Genomic DNA, 22,099 nt, shown 5'->3' with positions numbered 1-22,099 from the left:
TGGATGGATGCTTGGTACAGGGATAGCTGGATGGGTGGATAGATGGACAGGGGGATGGATGGATGCTAGATAGCTGGATGGGAATGGATGGATGCTGGATAGCTAAATGAGCATGGATGGATGGATGGTTAGATGGACAGGGGGGTGGATGGATGCTAGATAGCTGGATGGGAATGGATGGATGCTGGATAGCTAAATGAGCATGGATGGATGGATGGATAGATGGACAGGGGGGTGGATGGATGCTGGATAGCTGAATGAGCATGGATGGATGGGTGCTGGATAGATGGACAGGGGGATAGATGCTGGATAGCTGAATGAACATGGATGGATAGGTGCTGGCTGGCTGGCTGGATAGATGGACAGGGGGAGGGATGCTGGATAGCTGGATGAGGATGGATGGATGCTGGGTGGGTGGATAGCTGGATGGATGGACAAGGGATAGCTGGATGGGGATGGATGGATAATGGGACAGAACAGGAGACTGAGCAGGACTCCCCAGGGCACCAGGAAACATGGCCAGAGCCAGAGGAGGGGAGACCCAGCCTTCATTCGTTCCTTCACTCCTTCCTTCCCCCACGGGCCACAGAGCGTCGGGCCAAGTAGGCAAAGGGCTAGCGGACAACAGCGGGGACTGCTCTGGGCACCAAGATGGGCCTCAGTTTCTCTCCGCTCCCGCGGTGGGAGGGCGTGGCGGGAAGGCGGCCCGGCACCCAAGGAGTTAATGGCGGGGACCCCGCCCCCCCCCCAGCGCCGCGCGCCCCCCGCCCGCCCCCACGCGCCGCGCGCCCCCGCGGTGCGCGGGCACAGCCAGGCTGCCGGCGAAAGGATCGGCGGGGACTGGGCTGCGGAGCCCAAGCGGCAGCCTCGGAGGCCCCGGCGCCGCCGCTGCAGCAGCCACCCGCAGCCGCTCCGCCTCCACCACGGCGATCGCCATGGCCGCTCCGCGTGTAGCCCTGCCCGGGCGAGAGGTGAGGCTGCTGCGGCCCCCCCCACCCCCCACGCCCCGCAGAGCCGTCACCAGCACGGTGCCCCCCCCATCATCCCGCAGCCCCCCGGCCCGCAGCCCCCCATCCCGCAGCCCCCTTTCGGGGTCCCCGTCGCTTCCATCCCCCTTTCTTGGCCCGGGACCCAAAGGGCGTTTGGGGGTCGCCTGACTTCGTTGGGGGCGGGTCGGTGGCGGCGCCCAGGGGGTTAACGGAGCCCGCCCAAGGGCGGGGGGACCTCGATGATGGGGCGCGGCGCCGAGGGGGTTAATGGGGGTCGCCCTGGCGGAGGAGCCGCGTGAATGAGCGGTCTGTGCCCGGAGGTTGCCATGGCGACGCTGAATGGGGGATTGTGTGAGCTCAGCTGCCGCCCGCCCCCCCCCCCCCAACCGCCCCCCGGCCCGTCTGTCCGCCCTCTTGCTCGGTTCCTCCTGCCCCGTGCCCCGTGCCTCGGTCTCCCTTCCCGCCCGGGCCCCTGGCCCGGCACTCCTCCCCTCGATGACATTGCCTGCCTGCCCCCTGTCAGCCAGCGCCCGCTCTCCCCCCCCCAGACACTTTCGCATTCCCCTCTCGTCGCCGATGCTTGCCGGGCGTTCCCAGGCTCCCTTCTGTACCCCTTCGGCTCGCTCTTAAAGGGGCCACCCCTGTAAGCCGGGATGGATGGCGGGAGAAGCTGGGGAGGTGGGGGGGGGGCGGCGCGGATCGGGTGGGCTGGAGGCTGAGCGTGTTTGTCACCGGGGAGAGAGCGCCTCTGTGTGTACGGAAGAGATGTGTGCCAGTCACGCTGGGCTGTCTCCAAAGTGTGTGTGTGTTTGGGGGGTGTGGGGTGTGTGTGTAGGGGGTGTATGTTGTGTGTGTTTGTAAGGTGTGTGTGTGTGTGTGTTTGGGGGGTGTGAGGTGTGTGTGTGTTTGTGTATAGGGGAGTATGTTGTGTGTGTTTGTAAGGTGTGTGTGTGTGTTTGTGTGCAGGGGGTGTAAGTTGTGTGTTTGTAAGGTGTGTGTGTTTGGGGGGTGTGGGATGTGTGTTTGTGTGTGTGTATGTGTGTGTTTGGGGGGTGTGAGGTGTGTATATGTGTGTGTGTGTTTGGGGGGTGTGCGACCCTACCTTTGTGTCCACCATTCCCTTGGTTCGTACACCCCTCGTCTACCTGTCTCTTCAAGCCACATGGCACGGCGAGGGCCCCTTTTCCTCTCGCTGATTTACACTGATTGGGCGTCAGGGCATTTGGCAGGAGCCTTTCGGGCTCAGCCCTGGCACTCCCTGTAAACGGGAGACGAAATGCCCACCCCACAGGGGCAGAGACAGAATTAACAGGAGACACATGGAAGGAGCCGTGGGTGACCACCTCCTGGGGCTGGCTCTGGTGGGGAGATGGGCTGGGACCGCCGACTGGGGGTGGGGGCTGGGGGGGTCTAGTGCAGCGGCTCAGACTCACATCCCGGGCCTCAGTTTCCCTGAAGCGCTCTGGACAATCCCACCCTTTTTCAGCTGGGCAAAGATCTGTTGGGGACTTCTGATCCCGTAAGTTACAGCTTTGTGTGCACAGACATGCCCAGCCGGGACCAGACTCCCCCCCCCCCCCCTTATGTAAGTGTCCGCAAGCCCTTCCTTCTATGGCTTCAGGTAGCTCGCGGGAGCTATCCCTCTGCTTTGGGTGCCAGGGCTTTCATCATCCCGCCTCAGTTCCCTGGGACGCCCGGCCTCCAAGTCGGGAGGAGATGTTGGGGAGCTGCCTGGGAACAGTCCCGGGAGGGCTCCTTCTGAGGCTGCCCCCGCCCCCGTGGGTCCACGGAGTCCATCCCCCAGCCCTACCGAGCTTATCTCGGCTGATTCCCGCCCCCTTCTCTCCACAGGCTCATCGAGCCCTTAGGGTCTCCCCTCTCTGAAGGAGCAGAGCCCGGAGGACCTGCCTGCTCGGTGCTGGTACCCACGGGGTGTCCCTCAGGGGCTTAGCTCTGAGGCTCACGCAGCTCAGCTATGAGGGGCTCGCCTAGTGGGCCAGTTCCGTGACCCCAGAGGCCGCTCTCCGCCAGCCCCCCTGCCCAGAACATGTGGCTACGCCTTTGTCCACTCTCGCCGCCCCCGAGCCCCGAGCCCCCAGCCGGCCGGAGCCTGTGCCTTGCCTTGTGGATCCTCAGCTTGGTGCTGAGGGCCGGCGCCCAGGCCCCGGCGCCCACGGTTAATACCCACTTTGGGAAGCTGAGGGGTTCCCGGGTGCCCCTGCCCAGTGAGATCCTGGGACCCGTTGACCAGTACCTGGGGGTGCCCTATGCAGCCCCCCCGATTGGCGAGAAACGCTTCCTGCCCCCTGAGCCGCCCCCATCTTGGTCAGGCATCCGGAATGCCACGCACTTTCCCCCGGTGTGCCCTCAGAACATTCACACAGCTGTGCCTGAGGTCATGTTGCCCGTGTGGTTCACTGCCAATCTCGACATCGTGGCCACCTACATCCAGGAACCCAATGAGGATTGCCTCTATCTGAACGTCTATGTGCCCACAGAGGATGGTGAGTGTGGCCAGCCCTGGCACTGCTCTCCCCTCCCTCCCCTTCTTCCTTCTTCCTCCACTTCCTCTTCCTCTCCCTCCTTCTTCCTTTCTCCTCTCCCTGCCCTCTCCCTCCTCCTTTTCCTCTCCTTCTCCCTCCTCCTTCTCTTCCTCTTCTCTCCCTCCTCCTTCTCCTCCTCCTCTTCCCCCATCTCTCTTTTCTCCTCCCCTCCCTCTCTTCTTTTCTCCCTCTTCCCCCTCCTTCTCTTTCTCTTCCTCTTCCTCCTCCTCTTCCCCTGCCCTCTCCCTCCTCCCCTTTCTTCTTCTTTCTCCCCCCTCCTCTTCCTCCCCCTCCCTCGTCCTCCCTTCTCTTCTTCCTTCCCCCTTCCTCTCTCCTTCCTCTTCTCTCCCTCCTCCCTCACTTCCTCTTCCCCCATCTCTCTCCTTTCTCCTCCCCTTCTTCCTCCTCTTCCCCCCTCCCTTTCTCCCTCCTCCCCTTCCTCCCTCTCCCTCTCTCCTCCCATTCTTCCTCCTCTTCCTCTCCCTTTCTCCCTTCTCCCCCCTCCTCCCCCTCTTCTTCCTCCCCCTCCCTCTCTTCCCTCCTCCTCTTCCCTCCCTGTGCCTTTCTCCCTCCTCCCCTTCCTCCTCCCTGTCCCTCTCTCCCTCCCCCTTCCTCCTCCCTCCTTATTCTCTCCCTCCTTCTCCCTCTTCCCCCTCCTCCTTTCCTTCCTCCCTCTTCCTCCTTCCCCCCTCCCCTTCTTCCCCCTTCCTCTTCTCCCTCCTCCTCTTCCCACTCCTCCCCTCCCTCTCTTCCTCTTCCCCCCTCTCCTTTCCCTCCCTCCTCCCCTTTCTCTTTCTCTCTCCCTTCCTCCCCACTCCTCTTCTCCCTTCCACCCTCCCTCCTCTTCTTCCCTCCCTTTCCCTTCTCTCCCTCCTCTCTCCCTTTCTCCCTCCTCCCCCTCCCCCTCCGCTTCCACCTCCTCCCATCCCTGCTCCCCTTGTGCCCTCTCCCATGCCGCCTGGGTACCCGCCCTTCTGTGTTGGAGGCCAGCATGCCCGTGTGTGCCCTGCAGCATGACTCGCTAGCTGTGTGCAGATGCTTCTCGCCATCACTGCTTGGGTCCCGCTCCTCTCTTCCCCATCTCCTCCTTCCCTTCATCAGCCTTTCTCCCCCCGGCCCCTCCCTCCTCCCTTGGCATCGGCCGGCTCCCTCGTGCGGGAGAGTGGCAGGGCCCTGGGGTGGGGGAGGCTGGCCAGGGCCCGGGAATGGTGACCGGGCTGGGCCCTGGAGCCGTGCTGGGGGGGGGGGGCTTCGGGGAAGCAAGGGTCACCACCGACGGCCGCCCTCGGGAGGATGCCGGCTCGACCGAGGCCTTCCCCCCAACCCCCCCCCATTTGCCCCAAGAGGCACTGGCTGGGGCTGGGGGGGCGGGGTATCAGTGGGGTGGGGGTCGGCCCCCTGCAGGCAGCGCTTAGGTGCGTCCTCCGACTAAGTGACCCCCACCCCGGCTCACGGGGTCACCCTCAGGTAAGTGGCAGTGCCAAGGAGACGGCGGGCCAGGCTCGCCGGCGCGTGCCCGCCTGCCCAGAGGCTCCGGGGGGGTGGGGGGTGCATGCCCCCGGCCTGAGGCCTCCTGTTATTTTTTAGTTTTTTATTCATTTTACAGTAAAGCGGATTTCCAAGGAATGCGCCCGAAAACCCAACAAGAAAATTTGTAGGAAAGGAGGTAGGTAGCGAGCCGGCCGGGAGGGAGAGAGACAGAGATGGGGAGGCCCGGCCGCCCGCCCGCCCGCCCGCGCCCCCAAGGACCCGGCCTTCAAGCTGCCTGGCCCAGGCTGCCAGGGGAAGTGAGCACTCCACCTTCCTCGCCTCTCTGGGGGTCCGGGGCTTCCCAGGGAGAGGCCCTTCGGGGAGCCTGACGGGGGATGGCAGGCAGAAGGAGTGGCTCCGCCTCCTCCCCGTGGCCACCCGGCTATGGCCTCCTTGCAGGCCGCGGGATGGAGCCGGAGGCTCAAACCTGTCACCTTCCCGACCCCCTCACCCCCAGCCAGGTCCGGTAGGCAGCTCTGGGTGTCAGTGAGGAAGGGGCCAGCTTTGCTCTGAGAACTTGCCACTGAGATCTCCCCTCTTCCCCTCTGAACCCTGCTCCTTCTTCCCTCCGCCATTATCCAGACGGCTCCTCACGACCTCCCAGAAGGAGGTCAGGTGGGTGGTGACGTGCCCACTTATCAATGAGGAAACTAAGGCGCACAGCAAAGAAGTGGCCGAGCCCAGCTGAGAACCCAGGCCTCCTGGTTCCTGGCCAGTGGTCTGAGGGCAGTGCTCTCCACGACACGGCGGTGATTCTGTTCTCGGGATCTCTGGCCCCCCTTGTCCCCCAACCCCGGCTCCCTCTCCCTTCCCTCCTCATTTCCCCTCTCCCCGCCAGGCAGCTTTGAGGGCGGCCTCCAGGCGGGCCAGTTAGAGAGCTTAGGACTAGCGGGGGGCACCCAGAGCCATGGGCTGGCTGGCCTGCCTGCTAGACTTGGGGAGTTGACAGCAGGAAGGGCCCTTAATGACCATGGAGTCCACCCACTCCTTTACTGAAATCCAGAAGAGGACAAGGGCTCCCTCAGAGCCCCCAGGGGTCACTCCATATAGCAGGCCTCGATTTCTCCCAGGATAAGGCCAAACCCTCACCCTTTGCCTCCTCTCTCCCCTGTGAGTGGAAACAAGGGCAGAGGCTGAGTGCTGGGAGGAGGTTCCTCCTGGCCCCCTCCTTATCTAGCTGGTGGGGGGGCACAATATGCATTCTAGAGATATCCGCTATCCAGGCACAATGGGCACTCTGGAGCCCGCAGCATGATGCAGGGGAACGAGCATTCCCTTGAGCCCTTAGTTGCTTTGTGATCTGAGGCCAGCCCATTGACCTCTCTGGGGCTCAGTAGTCTCGAGGGCATTGGATGCAATGGCCTCGAAGGCCCTTTCTAGCTCTCAATGTATTTGTGACCCTCCTGGTCAGCTTGCCCCTTGACCCCCCCAGAGCCCTCAGTGCTCCTTGTCTCCTCGGGTCTGCGCCTCCCTCCTCCCCCTCAACCTCCTTTGCTGAGCTCTGTAGCTGAATCCTTCCCACACAGCCCAATTCTTGAGGAGGAGTGAGGTTGCCCTCCTCGGGTAGCAGCCATGCAGGCAGAGCAGCAGCTTGGGCTCTGGCCCTCTGTCTCACAGGGGCCCGATGCTGACCTGGGAGCCATCCTGAGAGGCGCCCCCAATCTCCAGGTTTGGGGGCTCTGTCCAGGTCAGGGCCTACTCTAACTGAAGCCCTCTGGGAGCATTTTGATCCTTGGAAAGTCCAGGCCCTGGCCTCGAGCTGCTTCTGACGAGCCAGGGGAAGTTGGCCCCGAGCAGTGATGAGGAGGGGGATCTCTGGCTTAGGCTGAAGGGCACTCTGGGCACTGATGTTCTAGATCTCATTTTCTCACGCACCAAAGTTCAGCCGGTGTTTTGTTCTTACCAGAACAGTCCCCGTAAGGGCTGGAGAAAAGACAATTTGGGAAGGGCAAGAGATCCCTTTCAAAGAAGGAATATTATGGCTTCTGGGGGAGCCCATCCCCAGGAGTGATCCCAAGAGGGCCCCCAGGTGCCAGGAGAAAGCCCGGCACGAGGACATCCCTCCATCCCTGCTGGTCCTCTACAACAGCTCTGGCCTTGGGGATCGCTTCAGCCGGTGCAGTGAAGGGTTCCGTGGGTGGGGACCTGGCCCTTTCCTTAAGCATAGGAACACAGGCAGCAGAAGGGTGGCCCTTCATGGGCTTGGCGAGCGTTTGGCTCGGGAAGGGCCGCCCGTCCACGGAGCCCTAGGCACCAAGTCTGGGCGACATCTGACAGTCATTTCCCCTTGGCCGGGTGACGCTCTGCTCGGGGGCTCAGGCCAGTCCCCTTTTCCCATTGGATCTCTGGGTCAGTGCTACGAGGCCGGACAGCTAGGGCAGCCTGAGGTGGCTCCTCCCTCTAGGCTCGGCCTCCTCGCCCAGGTCTTACTGGGCACAGCCCCCGTTCTGAGCAGTGGCCACAGGGAAAGTTGAGACGGCAGAATCGGGGCCGGTCGAGGGAGAGAGGGCATGTGAGGATGGGCCGACAAGAGGGGAAGCCCTCAGAATTCCCTCCGTTGTCCCACGATGAATAGGCTTCCCAGCATTTTGTACCCTGGCCAGGGGTACCTTCCGGGGTGCTCTTTCTTGAGAGACCGCCATGGCCAGAGAGCAGGAGTCCTTCTTGGGGTCACCAGGAATGGGCTCCCCCAGGTCCCGAGGAGGGCTGTGGAATCTCAAGGAGGGCTTGGTCGGGGGGTCCCACCTCCAAAGTCCATTTCTGCGGCACAGGGACGAGGCATTGGTGTTTCACGTTAGCGTCCCCAGCTCCCGGGCCCGGGCCTCTCGGCTCTGCTTGTCCCTAGGCCAGGATGTAACCCTCCTTCTCGGGCCTTGAGATGGGAGGACGGGGCCGGGCAGGGAGATGCCCAGGACAGAGGAGGAGACCTGCGCCAGCGCCTTCCCCCACCCCCCACTCCCCGCGGAGTATCAGGCCTCAGTTTCCCCACTCCCCCCAGTACCACCTTCCCTCCCGCTGGCCCGGGCCCGGTCCGGAGCCGGCCAGCTGGGCCACACGGTGCTCGTGCTGTGTTTGAATTCTCTCTCTGTTTTGTTCTCTGTTCTGTGCTGTTGTGTCTCCCCGTGCGTGTCTGGTCCCCAGGATCCGGTGCTAAGAAACAGGGCGAGGACTTAGCGGATAATGAAGGGGACGAAGACGAAGGTATTTGGGGGCTGCAGGGCGCGGAGGCTGGTGCATGGCACAGAGCCCTTCCCCCTCTGGCCGGGGAGAAGCCCCGGCTGTCTGTCTGTCTGTCCGTCCATCCGTCCGTTCGTCCGTTGGGGTCTTTCCGTTCCTGCACAAGGCGGTTGGTCTGTTCGCCCATCACCGTCAGGGGCCCCGGGTGGCGTCAGGGGCCTACGGCCGGGCCAGGGCTGGGGGGCGCTCCTGGGCAGCAGGGGCAGCCGCTTGGGATGGAACCGAGAGCAGAGCTCTGCGGAACACAGCCCCCCTCGGCGTGCCCATGATGCCGAAGGGGACGGATTTGTGGGATTCTCTCAGGTGGGCAGCAGCCCCCCGAGGCCGGGCGGGTGGGGGCTGGGCACTCCCCACCCCTGATGAGCCACGGGGAAGACGGCAGGAATATCTGAGACATAGGGGCACGGGGAAAGACTGGCGAAGTGGCTGTCGCCCCAAGATCAGGGGCTCTAGGGAAAGTGGCCCTGGGCTGGGCAGCCAGCCACAGGAGATGGACAATGAGGACTCTAGGGTCGCGGGTTGGGTCCCGAAGGATACCAGAGATGGGCTGAACCGGGATCGCTGCTCCCTAGCCTCCCCATGCCAGAGAGGCGGGCCGGATGGGGTCCGGAACCTGGCCAGCTAAACGGCAGGCTGAGACCGGGGCTCGGAGCTTGTCTGCCGGGGGTGGGGTTGGGAGACGCAAGATCCCCGGGCCTCGCACCAGAGTGCCCCGGGTGACACACGCTACCCACCCGTCGCTCAGTCGGTCCATCTCCCCATTGGGGTGAGTGCCCCGCCTCACCCCCTCACGTGTCTCCAGGGGGCCCTCCCTGAGCACCCACAGCCTCCTAAGGGCGTGGCCTTCCTTGCCGAGGGATGGCGGCAGCTAAGGAGGCCTGGAGCTCAGCAGGGGCTGCTCACCGTTGGCACCGGCACCAGCACGGCCTGGGCTGGGTCGGGAGCGGGTGTCTCCCCCTTGGTCCCAACCTCTAGACTGTCCACCTTCCTCCAGGGCGCGTGCGCAGGCACGGGGGCCCTGGGCCCAAGAGAAGCAAGCTCCCCCCTTCCCCAGTCCCCTCAGCCCCCTTTCTTTTCCCCTCGTGCTCCCCCACTTGTCTCTGTCTGCACTGGGTGGGAGGGGGGTGGGGCGGCCACATGTTTCCATGTGACCGGTCTGGTCTCGGGAGTCGTGAGGCTCCCCGGACCCTCCCTAAAGCCGTGTCAGGTCCCAGGACCCTTGAGTGCCAGGGTGTGGACTCCATGGAGGGGAGGCTGTAGCCCTAACCCCTTGCCCCAGCCCACCGCCAGGCATCCGTGCCTGGTGGTGCCTTTAGCCCTCGACAAGAAAGCACTAAGTGAGCCCTTGGGAAACTCATTTCCCTTCCCATAAAACCACCGAGACCAGAGTCAAGCTGTCTTTGCGTCTCCGGCTGCCACCGGAGCCCTGAGTCCTGCCCTTGGGATGGCCGTGGTGTCCTGGCACCTGGGATCGCTTGGCCGCCTTCTCCCTGCCCAGCCTCTCCTGGGATGGTGGGCTGGGTGGGGGGGGGACGAGCAGAAGGCCCCACGCCCCCAGCCTCTGTCTCACCTCTTCTCCTTGCAGACATCCGGGACAGCGGGGCCAAGCCAGTCATGGTCTATATCCACGGGGGCTCCTACATGGAGGGCACAGGCAACATGATCGATGGCAGCGTCCTCGCCAGCTACGGCAATGTGATCGTCATCACCCTCAACTACCGGGTTGGGGTGCTAGGTATGGCAAGCGGGGTGAACGCTCAGTGGTCTGAGCTAGTGGGCCGGGGTGGGAGACCACCCCCGTGGTGCCGTTGGCCGTGCCGTGACCGGACCAGGCCGCTCTGGGCCTTGGTGACCCTGGGAAACTGGGGGCCAACTCTGTACCTCATCTCTGGTCCCAGGTTAATGGAGCTGGGGGTGGGGTCCCAAGCCCTGTCCTGCTGAGGCTCCCTTCCCCCAGGCTTCCTTCCTTCTGGGATTCCACTGTATGTGTTCCGTCCGCCGGGTCACCCGTCCGCTTCTCTCTGTGTCTCTCACCCCTGGGAGTGACCGTCCTCATGGCTAAGGGAGGTAGCGTGCGAGTGCCCTGCTCCGGGCATCCCCAGCGTCTGAGGGGCCGCTCCCTCGGGTGCCGGTGCTCCAGGGCTGGGCAGAAGGGCACAGAGCATCTTGGTTCATTTGAGTGCCTGGTTTGCTAGTCCTAGGCCTGTGTGCGACTCCCTGGGCCCATGGTGAGCTCCTGCTACTTCAGAGCTCAGCCCCATAGCCTGTAGCGTGACCAGTCGAGTTGGGGCAGGAAGACAAAGTAGGGGGATATTGGGAGGGAAAGCAAAGTGGGAGGATCAAAGGGTTGGAACCAGAACAGGCCCTGCAGGATCCCCGGAAGTCCGGGCCTCCGGTCGGAATTGAGAGAACCTCAGAAGTCACTGCTGGATGTCCATTCTTCTCCTTGCTTTTCCCAGCATGGGCAACTGAGGAAGGAGAGAGCAGGAGGGCCCAGTAGGAATAAAGAGAGGACAAAAGACTGAAGTGGGCCCAAGTTGCTCTGCTGCCTAGGGAGAATGCCCCCTTGGCTCCCCCACTCCCTTTGAAATGGGGGCTCTCAGATGGCTTTCTCTGGATATGGGAAGGCACTGTGGGAACTTGCTTGAAGGAGTAGGTCCTGGGGCACAGGCCACATGGATTTTTTCAGAAGGCGCTCTTGCCGAGTCAGGGCCTCTGTTGAAAATGGTTCGGTGGGTTCATGTAAAAACGGTTCCATGGGTTCATGGTAGAAATGGTTCCATGGGTTCATGTAGAAACGGTTCTGTGGATCCCTGTCACACTGGTTTAGGGGCTCCTTTCTCGAGTGGGATAGTCTGAGCAACCCACTAGGGGGAGAAGTTTCTGTATCAACTGTAACCAGAAACAATCTTTCCCTGAGGACTGGAAGAAATCAGGCCAAGGGCTGGATCTGGGCCTGAAGCCAGAGGCTTCCCCCCACACACACACTGCCGCCGCTGCCACCGCCGCCTCCTCTGTCCCTTCCATCCCCACTCTGGTTTGGGCCTGAACTGTGGGGGAAAGCGTGGGGGATGTCTGGAACCTCAGGGCCATCCGGGCCAGCAGAACTGGAACAAGACCCCTGAACCCTGCAGGGGATCCTCCAGCCTCTGCTCGAAAGCCCAAACAGGGGTCACCTGAAACAACAGGCAAGGGAGACTCTGTGCCAGAGCTCGAACGGTTAGGGAGTCTTTGCCCGTGTCCGGCCTAAACCTCGCTCCCCACACCCCTCATCCCTCCAACCTCCGCCGGTGCACAGGGCCCACTAGGCCGGTTCAGGTAGCGTCTCTGGAGCTGGACAAGGTGGGCAGGGAGCGCTAGGCCCGAGCAAGCGATTCACCGTAAGCTGCTCCTTGGCCCTGCAGGGCTTAGACGCAGCCCTCAAAGGCAGCTTCCAAGTCCCCGGGTGATTGGGGGGACTCCGGTAGGAGGGTAGAGGACACGCTGAGTGAAGGTTGCTCTGGGGGGGGCTTTTGTTCAGAACGTCAGAATCTAACACTCTCCCCTCCCCTCCTCAACACTCCGTTTGGCCAAGAGAGAGCCTATAAAGAACGGGTGCCTAGTCTCGATGCCCACGGCTGTCTTGGCCGACTCCCTAGGGGCTGTGGCCTTGGCCTCGGGCCGGGAAGGACAGGGGCGGAGGACATTTGACATTGACCCTCCTCCCGAAACCTTGCTGGATCAGCTCTGATCCCTGGGCTGCTGAGTTGCCCAGGCTAGTGGTGTACCCACTGGCCCTGTGCTGGCTGACTTTTGCCCCAAGCTGCAGGTTTGTATGTTTGTGTCCACAACAGGCTGGGGTAGGCTTTCCTACCTTTCCTTCATGGGGCTCTCTCCTTTAGAAATCGTTGGTCGCACGGGAGCCAGGGGGACATCGGCCAGAGGGTAGCAACGCTCCAGTCCACAGACCTTCCACTCTGTTGCTGGCCCGGGGGGGGGGCAGCCTTTGAGGACCCGAGATAGGCTCCTTGTGCTCATTAGGGCAGACGTGGCTGACAGCAGCCCAGATGAGAGAAAGGGAGAGGGGAGGACTGAGTGGCAGAGGTGAGCAGGCAGGGAGAGACAGGAGCACCCCGTGGTTAGCACTGGAGGAGCCGGGGGTGTGGTCATTGGAGGGGCTGGGGCAAGGCAAAGACCCAGGGCTCTCTTTCGGCCTCAGGTCCTCCTGTTTCCCAGAATTCCTTGTCTTCCCCATCTCCACCCTGAAGCTGAACTCAGCCTCTCTGTAGAGGACATGCTGACCCCTGTGTAGCTGCCCAGGCCCATTTAGGATGGATAAAGAGAGGGACTCCGGGAGTCCTTTGGGGTCCACTCAGGAGTTGAGGCACCTCCCTCCCATGGTTTCCAGGTGGTTTGCGTGGGCCAAGGCCCCCTTCTGGGACTCAGGGCTAAGGATGGGCAGAGGCCCCAATAGGAAAACAGTCAGAGGGCTGCCCCATGGTCAGTGGCAGGGAAGGCTGGGAGTGGGCTAGGTAGGTCCTTTCTCTGGGATAGCCGGCAGGTGGGTGGGAAGGGCGTTGCCATGGCAATGTGGCTCTACAGCAGCAAATCCCAGCAGGTGGGTGGGAAGGTGGTCTCCATGGTGACATGTCTCCTCAGCAGCAAATCCCAGTGGGTGGGCGGGAAGACCTGTTTCCATGGTAACAGGTTTCCAAAGCAATGACACTTTCCTTCCTCTATCAGACCAAGAGGGTTTCAACCAAATCCCTCAGGATGAGATCCACAGTAGGAGCAGAGATGGAAGGTCTTGGGGCTGTTTGGCCCCTGCCTCCCAGAGGCTCTGCTGAGACTCAAGGACCGAAGGGTGGTGGGGGGAGGCTCCCAGGGATGGCCGCCACTGCTGTTCACACCAGGAGCTCCGGGGCACTTGAGTCCCTTGCCCCGAGTTGGGTCTGAGGTGGATGCTCTCCCAGGGCGGGGAGGGAGCGAGGCTCCCGCCGTAAGGTAGACATTTCAGGTGAGAGACATCAGCCCCCGCTTTCCCATAATGATGCCAGTCCTCGAGAAAAGGGAGCCGCGCTCTGGGTGTCGGAGAGGGAGGGAGAGCCAGACGCCGAACTCGTGTGGCTCTCTTGGGCCGCGCCCCAGCTCTCCCAGCCGACGACCTCCACTCTTCTCACCCGTTCTGTTGGGCCTAGGTTTCCTGAGCACCGGGGACCAGGCTGCCAAGGGAAACTATGGGCTCCTGGACCAGATTCAGGCCCTCCGCTGGGTGAGTGAGAACATCGCCTTCTTTGGCGGAGACCCTCGTCGCATCACTGTGTTTGGTTCCGGCATTGGGGCCTCCTGTGTCAGCCTCCTGACGCTGTCCCATCACTCTGAGGGTAAGTAGTTCCTCAGGAGTGTGGGATATGCGGGGATGGGGCACAGGCCCGCCTTCTCCACAGGCAGTTGCTCCCACGGCCCCTCTGAGACCGGAGGCCTTGGCCACAAGTGCCTGTCCCACCGGGCGGGAGAGGAGAGCCCCAGAGGTTGGGAGACATTCTCTGGGAGGAGACGAGTCTCAAGGTGGAGTGGAGGGGGCTTCTTTTCGAAGCGGAAGAAACTCTCCTTCTGGAGATCAGAGGTCATTCACGTCTGAAGCGAAATCCTCTGGGGACGTGGGATCTTTCCATCAAACTGGGGGCCAGAGACCCCAGACACCCACATTCTCTTGAGCTAGTCAGATGCCATGAGGTAAATTTCTCTCCTTTAGTCTTTCCTTTGCCTTCCCCTCCCCTGTCCTTTCCTCTGGCAGTGTTGCCCAGTGGTCACAGGGTCTCTCTCGGTCGGTGGCTGGCCCAGTCTGCTCTTTACCGCCTGCAGCTCAGGGCAAACTCTTCCCCCCTCATTGCTCTTGCAGCTTTCCAGGAAAACAAGTCAGAGACTTTTTTGATCTGCCTCATTGGAGGGAGTTTCCACACTGGGAGTTTTCCCACATGTAGGAAATCATGGAAAAGTTGCTTTGCTTAAAGGATGAAGGCTATAGTGGTCATGTATCTGCGACTCAGTTTCCCTTCCTAGCCCTGCAGGACTTGGCCTGCTGTTCTCAGCTGCCATCCAGCTGTTCCATTAGTGAGAATCTCTTATTTCTGAGAGGGGGAAGTCTTCTGTATCTGACTTGGGGGCATCCCCCAGTGTCTCTGGGAGCCCGATCTCCCCCAGCAAAAGTCCTTGAGGTAGAAAACGGGGCACAGCACCCGCAACTGTGTCCATGGACCTCCCCGGCCTGGCTCTTGGAGAGAGGAACCGGACTCTCTTTCCGTTACCTAAGAATTCCGGGGCTCTGCTTTCTTGTGGCCTCTAACCCAGGAGGGCTCCCGTGAGGGAAGCCGGGTCTCAGGCTCTCTGTGGCTGTGGAGGGGTAACAAGAGAGGGGCTTGTGACCCTTTCTGTTCCCCGTGCATTGGGAAACAGCCTTCCGTTCTCTTGGGCCTCCCCAGCGATAACTTATGTCCCGAGATGCGGCTTTGGGAGGGGATCTGAATCAGAGAAAGCGATCCGAGGAAGATCCCTGCACCCAGGGAAGCCCTTTTTGGGGGAAGTCCTGGGTTGGGGTCCGGGGGGAGGAGGGGGGAATTCCACCCTCCTGCTCCGAGAGGGCAAATCAGCCTTCTTTGCAGGGCGTGGTCTCCTTTCTCTTGGGTGTAAGAGAGCATGATGAGGCCCTTTTAGTGGGACAGAAGGTCCTTTTCCCAACATCGAGGTCTTCCAGCCTCGGTGGGTGTGTTTTCTGGAGACCCAGTGACCTCGGGGCTTTGGGCCTACCAGGCTCTCCTGGAACCTCCCAGAGTATGTGGTGCTTCTTTCCTAGTACTTGTTTCTGGCCTCTCAAGAGAAAGGCCCCTTTGTCATGCAAGAGCCAGTTCCCTGGTGGTGCTTTGGCAGAGAGCTGGGCCCAGCTGGGCAGGAAGCGAGGAAGGAAGCCAAGGGGAGTGGGGGCGGAGAGGAGAGACAGAGACAGCCAGAGATAGGGATGGAGACACACAGAGGCAGAGAGACGCCGGCCAGGGACGCCCTCGGAGACGGGGACGGCCGGAGACGCGGTCAGCCAGAGACAGGGATAGCCAGAGACCGAGCTAGCCAGAGACGCGGCCAGCCCGAGACCGAGCTAGCCAGAGACGCGGCCAGCCCGAGACCGAGCTAGCCAGAGACGCGGCCAGCCTGAGATGCGGCCAGCCAGAGGACAGAGAAGAGAAAACCAGACAGCCGCACGAGGACGAAGAGGGTCAAGTGTTCCTTATGCGCCCTTAGCGCTCTAGCAGCCTCCTGGCGTAGTAGATGGAGGACAGTCTCGGTCACGTGCCCCCATCGCTGCCGGCCCGGCCACGATAACGATGCACGAGAGCCCGCGGGCACGGTGGGGTCGAGGAGGGGGCTCTGGGGAGCACGTAGAGCCTCGGTAGTCTGGGCCGGCCCGCTGGGAAGCTCTGACCACGTGCTGCCTGTCCCCCGCAGGGCTCTTCCAGAGGGCCATCATCCAGAGTGGTTCGGCCCTCTCCAGCTGGGCGGTCAACTACCAGCCAGTCAAATACACCAGCCTGCTGGCGGACAAGGTGGGGTGCAACGTGCTGGACACCGTGGACATGGTGGATTGCCTACGCCAGAAGAGTGCCAAAGAGTTGGTGGAACAGGACATCCAGCCGGCTCGCTACCACGTGGCCTTCGGTCCCGTGATCGACGGGGACGTGATCCCCGATGACCCCGAGATCCTTATGGAGCAGGGCGAGTTCCTCAACTATGACATCATGCTGGGCGTCAACCAGGGAGAGGGACTCAAGTTCGTGGAGGCTGTGGTGGACCCTGAGGACGGGGTCTCGGGCACCGACTTCGACTACTCCGTCTCCAACTTTGTGGACAACCTGTACGGCTACCCGGAGGGCAAGGATACCCTTCGGGAGACCATCAAATTCATGTACACTGACTGGGCAGACCGGGACAACCCCGAGACCCGCCGCAAAACCCTGGTGGCCCTTTTCACCGACCACCAGTGGGTCGAGCCCTCCGTGGTGACGGCCGACCTGCACGCCCGCTACGGCTCGCCCACCTATTTCTACGCCTTCTACCACCACTGCCAGAGCCTCATGAAGCCAGCTTGGTCCGACGCGGCCCACGGGGATGAGGTGCCCTACGTCTTCGGCATCCCCATGGTGGGCCCCACGGACCTCTTCCCCTGCAACTTCTCCAAGAACGACGTCATGCTCAGTGCCGTCGTCATGACCTACTGGACCAACTTTGCCAAGACCGGGTGAGGAGCTGTCCGGTCCCCGCCCCGTTAGGACCCCAGCATGTTTCCCCTCTGTCATCTGTCTCCTCCCACCTCCAGAGTCACTCCCGCCCACCATCTGTTCTTCTCATTTGGGGGCATTTCCTTTTTTTTGATAGAGACGCCTGTGGGGGTGTGGGGGTGGCTCTGACTTGGGGGTGCGAGAGGGCTTGAGGGGGGGCCGGCAGAACTAGGGACCGGGCGAGGTGGGGATGGGGGGGGGCCCCTACGCACCCAGGGGTTGCCGAGGCACTGCCGTGCGTGAGCGTATCCCCGCGTGGGGAAAACCAAAGCGACGTCTCTCCGGCGTCTCAGAGTGCTGGGTGGGACAGCAGCCGTCCGGGGCTCAGGGCCGGGGAGGGCGGGGGGGAGAGGAGAGCCATGGGGCCGAGGGATGTTGGAAGGAGCTGGCATCAGTGGGGGCCCCGGGACCGGGAGACAAGAAGAACCACCGGGAGGATGTGAGGGATGTTGGACGCCGCCGAGCCCCCTTCATCCACCATACTCCCCTTCCCAAGGCAGGGCGATGACCCCCGATTTCCGTACGGTATTTCAGGGACCCCAACAAGCCCGTCCCCCAGGACACCAAATTCATCCATACCAAGGCCAACCGCTTCGAGGAGGTGGCCTGGTCCAAGTATAACCCCCGGGACCAGCTGTATCTTCACATTGGGCTGAAACCCCGGGTCCGTGACCACTACCGGGCCACCAAGGTGGCCTTCTGGAAGCACCTGGTGCCCCACCTGTACAACCTGCACGACATGTTCCACTACACGTCCACCACCACCAAAGTGCCGCCCCCGGACACCACCCACAGCTCCCACATCACCCGGCGTCCCAATGGCAAGGCCTGGAGCACCAAGCGGCCCGCCATCTCCCCGGCCTACAGCAACGAGAACGCCCAGGGGGCCTGGAACGGGGACCAGGACGCAGGGCCGCTTCTGGTGGAGAACCCTCGGGACTACTCCACGGAGCTGAGCGTCACCATCGCCGTGGGGGCCTCCCTCCTCTTCCTCAACGTGCTGGCCTTCGCCGCCCTCTACTACCGCAAGGACAAGAGGCGGCAGGAGCCCCTGCGGCAGCCCAGTCCCCAGCGGGGCCCCGGGGGTCCTGGGGAGATGGGAGCGGCCCCCGAGGAGGAGCTGGCAGCCCTCCAGCTGGGCCCCTCGCACCATGAGTGCGAGGGCCCGCCCAGCCACGACCCACTCCGCCTCAGTGCCCTCCCTGACTATACCCTGACACTGCGACGTTCTCCCGACGACATCCCCCTCATGACTCCCAACACCATCACCATGATCCCCAACTCCTTGGTGGGGTTGCAGACGCTGCACCCCTATAACACCTTCGCTTCTGGCTTCAACAGCACCGGGTTGCCCCACTCACACTCCACCACGCGGGTATAGCTCTCCCCCGGAGCTTCTGCCCGGCCCGGCCCTGCTTCCCCCTCCCCAGGCCCCATCTGTGCACACACCCATACACCCCACCCCACAGATACACACGCGCACAGAGCAGACCCCCCCCCCATGCACAACCGCAGACACCCCCATGTACAAACACATATCCAGAATGAAACACGAATGGACTCTTCAAAGGAGAAAGCCCTCAGCGGCCCCGGGGAGTCAGCACCCCTGGGGCGGTGGGAAGCGGCAGGTACCTGTCCCTGGTGCTGGCCAGCCCTTGGCCCCCCTCCTCCCTCCCCCCCCGCTTTCCTCTCTCCCCTCCCCAGCCAACCCCAGACTTGGGATCCTTCTCCCTCCCACTGGGGCTGTTCTGGATCTTGGTGGATTTTGTCTTTATTTTTATTTTTCATTTTTGAATAAGTGCTTTCTTCTCCCCGGGAAAGGCAGAGAAGGGAAGGAAAGGCTCCTTCCCCTCAATCCCCCATCGCTCACATAGCCAGAGACCAGGGAGCAGGGTTCTTTAAGCAGAACGGGACCCAACGAATACCGTGGGCCAGAAAGAGGAAGGGAAGGGGATGAGTTGCCTGGCCCCTGGCATAGTTCAGGTCAACCCTCGCCTAGGCCTGCCCCGGGGGCCGCTGGGAAGGGGCTGCTTGGAGGGGGTGCAGCTTTCACCCTGGTACCAGGCCCCGGGTGACTATGCTAGGGCCTGCCCGCACCCTCCCACCTTCGCTCGTCCCGCCACTCGAGTGCACTCTGGGGTGCTGCCCTTCCCCACCCTTGGGCTACTGCTGTTAGGAGCTTGCCCCCTTTTTCTTTTCAGAGTCTCTTTTGTGTCATTTCTCTTTCAAAAAGACTTTTTAAAAAAAAAAGAAAAAAGAAAAAAAAGAAAAGAAATTAGTTCTTAAAACACTAATGGAAACCCCTGGAGTTTGTTCTTTGTACAGATTTTAAACACGGTGTCTTGATATAAAAATAAAAACTCCGGTTAGCGCTCCCAACCTGTGTCCCTTGTACAGGCCCTGCTACAGCAGCCCCCAAGCTCACCCCCAGCACCGGGCCTCCCGTGCCTTGGACCTCCTCTGCCCTTCCCGCCAGACTGTTCGATCCCTCACGGCACTGCCATTCCCTCAGGTGTTGGGCCCTGAAATGGCAAAAACCAAAACCCAAAACCATGTACGCTTCCCCCCTGGTGGAGGTGGGCGGGACCACCTGACTTCCTCCCAGCTGGGCACCCTGGCTTGCCCTCAGGTTCGCCCCTGGCCACAGTTGGGTCAGAATAGCCATGCAGCTCCCAGCCAGAGAGCGAGTCCTCCTCGGGAGACTGGATGGGATGGGGGCTGTTGGCTTCCATACAGACATGCCCCCTGGTCCGGGAAACTGAATCGGAGAAGGTTTGGGGGTCCCCGGAATGATCTTTGAAACAGCCATTGGCCCCGGGGAATGGATGGTGCAGGGGTCTCTAGTGACTTGGCTTTTGTGGCACCTGAGGCAAGCTTCCTGAAAGCTTCTCAAGATGGGCGACCCCCAAAGCACTCTCAGATCATCATTGAAGTGAGCCGTGAGAGAATCCAGGTCCGTCCCTGGTGTGTGTGTGTGTGTGTGTGTGTGTGTGTGTGTGTTGGTGTGTTGTGGGAAGCATCCCTGGGCGGCCTCCTAGTCCAGCTAGCAGCTTCCTATTTGAAGGAATTGCCCAAGTGCCTTGGCCCCCAGAGATTGTACCCTAAGGCCCCGAGGGCCTATCCTAGTTACTTCCCCTCCTCAAAACTAGGAAGAGAATTCTGGCGACACTCTGACTCTACCCCTGACACTGGGTCAAGTGACTCAACAAGCCCAGAGAATGGACCTTCGGGTCCAAACACCTCGTGGGTAGAAACAGAAGGTGGCAAAAGGGCCGGGGACCCAAATCTGTCTCCATCTATCTGGGCCAAGGCCATAAAAGACACGCTGGCACACGTGGAACCAGGCGAGTGAGAAAGACCCATTCTGTGTCAGGCACCGTACTAAGTGCCACATTCGAATCTGTTGTTAGAACAGGCCGCGTGTGGAAGGCGCTGGTAGCGACTGTCCATGACTTTATTCCCACAGAGACCTTGGATGGCTGTGGGGTTAGAGGAATAGGACCATGGTGGGAGCCTGGAAAGCCCCGTGGGATGTTGTCGGAATTCAAGGGGAGTTCCGGAACTCAGCTACTCTAACCCCCATCGGTTATCTGAAAGAGGGTTCTGGCGCCTCTGAGGGGTCTAGCAATCATTTCTGGGCTCTGTGTCACAATCCAGCTTGCTTTTAGAGCAAAGAAAAAGAGTTAAGGAGGAACCCTTGATAGAGGGAGCTCCCTGCTAACGTACGCGGTGTTCTGCCTCGGTGGGGTCCGTCCTGCCTCGGTGGGGTCCGTCCTTCTGCACTTTAGCCGCCTGCACCCCTAACGCTCTCGTGTTCTAGAGCAGGAAGCCGAATCCCAGAGTGGGGAAGGCGCTTCCTTCAGCCGCTGGGTACAAGGCTTGAGCCCCAGGGCTCGAGACCCTGGAGGTCAGACCTTTTCTCAGATGTCTCATACAAGCCACCCCACCATATCTGATACCGGTTTTATATTTTTTTTAAGTGTTTCAGCTACTCTTGGTCATCTCCTTGTAAGAAAGACTCGAAGGAAGGAGGGGCCAGAGAAGAGGAGGAGCCAGGACCGAAGGAAAAAAGGGCCAGGATGTCATTAACCCCTTTTGTTCATTCTGGTTCTCTGTGTAAGGCCGGAACTGAGGTCTCTCAGGGGACAGATGGAAGCTGGGGATACAAAAAACAAACAATAAAAGAAAACAAACCATTTGCTGATGTTGAGAGGGATGAGTCTTTGGGGTAGACCAAAAAGGCAAAGATATTTGCTTGCCTGGAGGCAGAGGGATGGCCCATATGGCTGTTGGAAATTGCAAGAGGCTGCACTTGAGAAGTGTGACCTTAGTGCCACTGGATGGCCTAGACCAAGTCTGCCGTCCCAGAATTCATTTGATGCCGGGAGGCGCTGGCCACGGCCACGCTAGCAGCAGAATCAGAGACCAGAGCTGTGAAACAGGCTGGTTTAAATGATGCTTGAGGCTCTGAGAGCCAGCTAAGGAGCCCCTGGTTGTCATGTGCTGTGTGTGTGTGCGTCTGTGTGTGTGTGTGTGTGTGTGTGTGTGTGTGTGTGTATGTGCCTCTGTGTGTATCTTGTGTCTCTATTGTGTAGAAAGGTGTCTTAGTGTATGTGTGTGTCTCTGTGTGTATATATGTCTCAGTGTCTGTGTATGCGTCTGTGTGTATATATGTGTGTTAGTGTCTGTGTGTCTGTATTGTTGTCTGAGTGTGTCTGTATCTTAGTGTTTGTGTGTCTGTGTCTCTGTGTGTCTGTATCTATGTGTATACATGTGTGTCTCTGTGTGTGTTAGGCTCTGTGTGTTTGTCTCAGTGTCTGTGTGTGTGTTGTGCGTCTGTTTCTGTGTCTATCTGTATCACTGTATACACACACACGCCTGTGTGTCTTTGTGTGTGTGTTGTGTCTGCGTGTGTACTCATGGACCTTACGAGCCTCAGTTTCCTAATCCCTCAAACGGGGCTGACCCCGCCCTCCTGAGCTCTTCCTGGGCCCAGGCAGGAGCTGAGCTGGCAGTCACCGAATGGCAGTATCCGGGAGCTGGGAGGGCCCTTGGGCAATCCAGCCATCCCGGAATTGAATTGAACAATGGATCAGATTCAGGTCAGTGGAGATAAAAGAGGAGAACACCAGTTAGGGAGTCAGCAGGAGCATAGAGATGGAGGGGAGGAGGTCACAGCCTCCCCACCTGCTCTCCTTGAGAGTGGGAGGTCATGTTTCACAACAGTGAAGGATGGGCCTGAAAAAGAAATGGAGGCCTGCTGCCTTGAAGGTCATGCTAAGGAGTCCAGGTTTCATCTAGTGGCAGGGGATGGGGCCCGGGAGAGGGGAAACGTGAGAGACAAGGGCTTCCTGAGCACCTACTATGTGTGCCCAGTCCCACACTGAGTGCTTTACAGATGTTCTCTTATTGGATCAGAGCCTTGCTGCCTTTAGGAAGGTTGCTCTGATGTCGGTGTGCAAAGTAGCCTGGCTCTGGGAGAGACCGGAGCTGG

The 22,099-nt window shown here is 60.9% G+C and overlaps 1 protein-coding gene across 4 annotated transcripts; it reads left to right on the top strand.

Moving 5' to 3' along the window:
- The first annotated feature begins 816 nt into the window (after positions 1-816).
- NLGN3 (neuroligin 3) lies at positions 817-20,803 on the top strand. Of its 4 annotated transcripts, none has more exons than XM_051967973.1 (9): positions 817-971; positions 2,841-3,493; positions 5,139-5,198; positions 8,204-8,263; positions 9,885-10,034; positions 13,477-13,662; positions 15,776-16,565; positions 17,140-19,558; positions 20,586-20,803. In XM_051967973.1, the coding sequence occupies exons 2-8, from the start codon at positions 3,037-3,039 to the stop codon at positions 17,984-17,986; spliced, it is 2,550 nt and encodes an 849-aa protein (XP_051823933.1). In that variant the 5' UTR covers positions 817-971; positions 2,841-3,036; the 3' UTR covers positions 17,987-19,558; positions 20,586-20,803. The 4 variants fall into 4 exon arrangements, with proteins under 4 accessions (XP_051823933.1, XP_051823935.1, XP_051823936.1 ...); XM_051967974.1 differs by lacking the exon at positions 817-971 and adding an exon at positions 1,383-1,632; XM_051967975.1 differs by lacking the exon at positions 5,139-5,198.
- Positions 20,804-22,099: the final 1,296 nt, after the last annotated feature.

This window comes from Antechinus flavipes, chromosome X (assembly GCF_016432865.1).
Source record: "Antechinus flavipes isolate AdamAnt ecotype Samford, QLD, Australia chromosome X, AdamAnt_v2, whole genome shotgun sequence".
NCBI lineage: Eukaryota > Metazoa > Chordata > Mammalia > Dasyuromorphia > Dasyuridae > Antechinus > Antechinus flavipes.
This window is presented reverse-complemented; position numbering and strand designations above follow the sequence as displayed.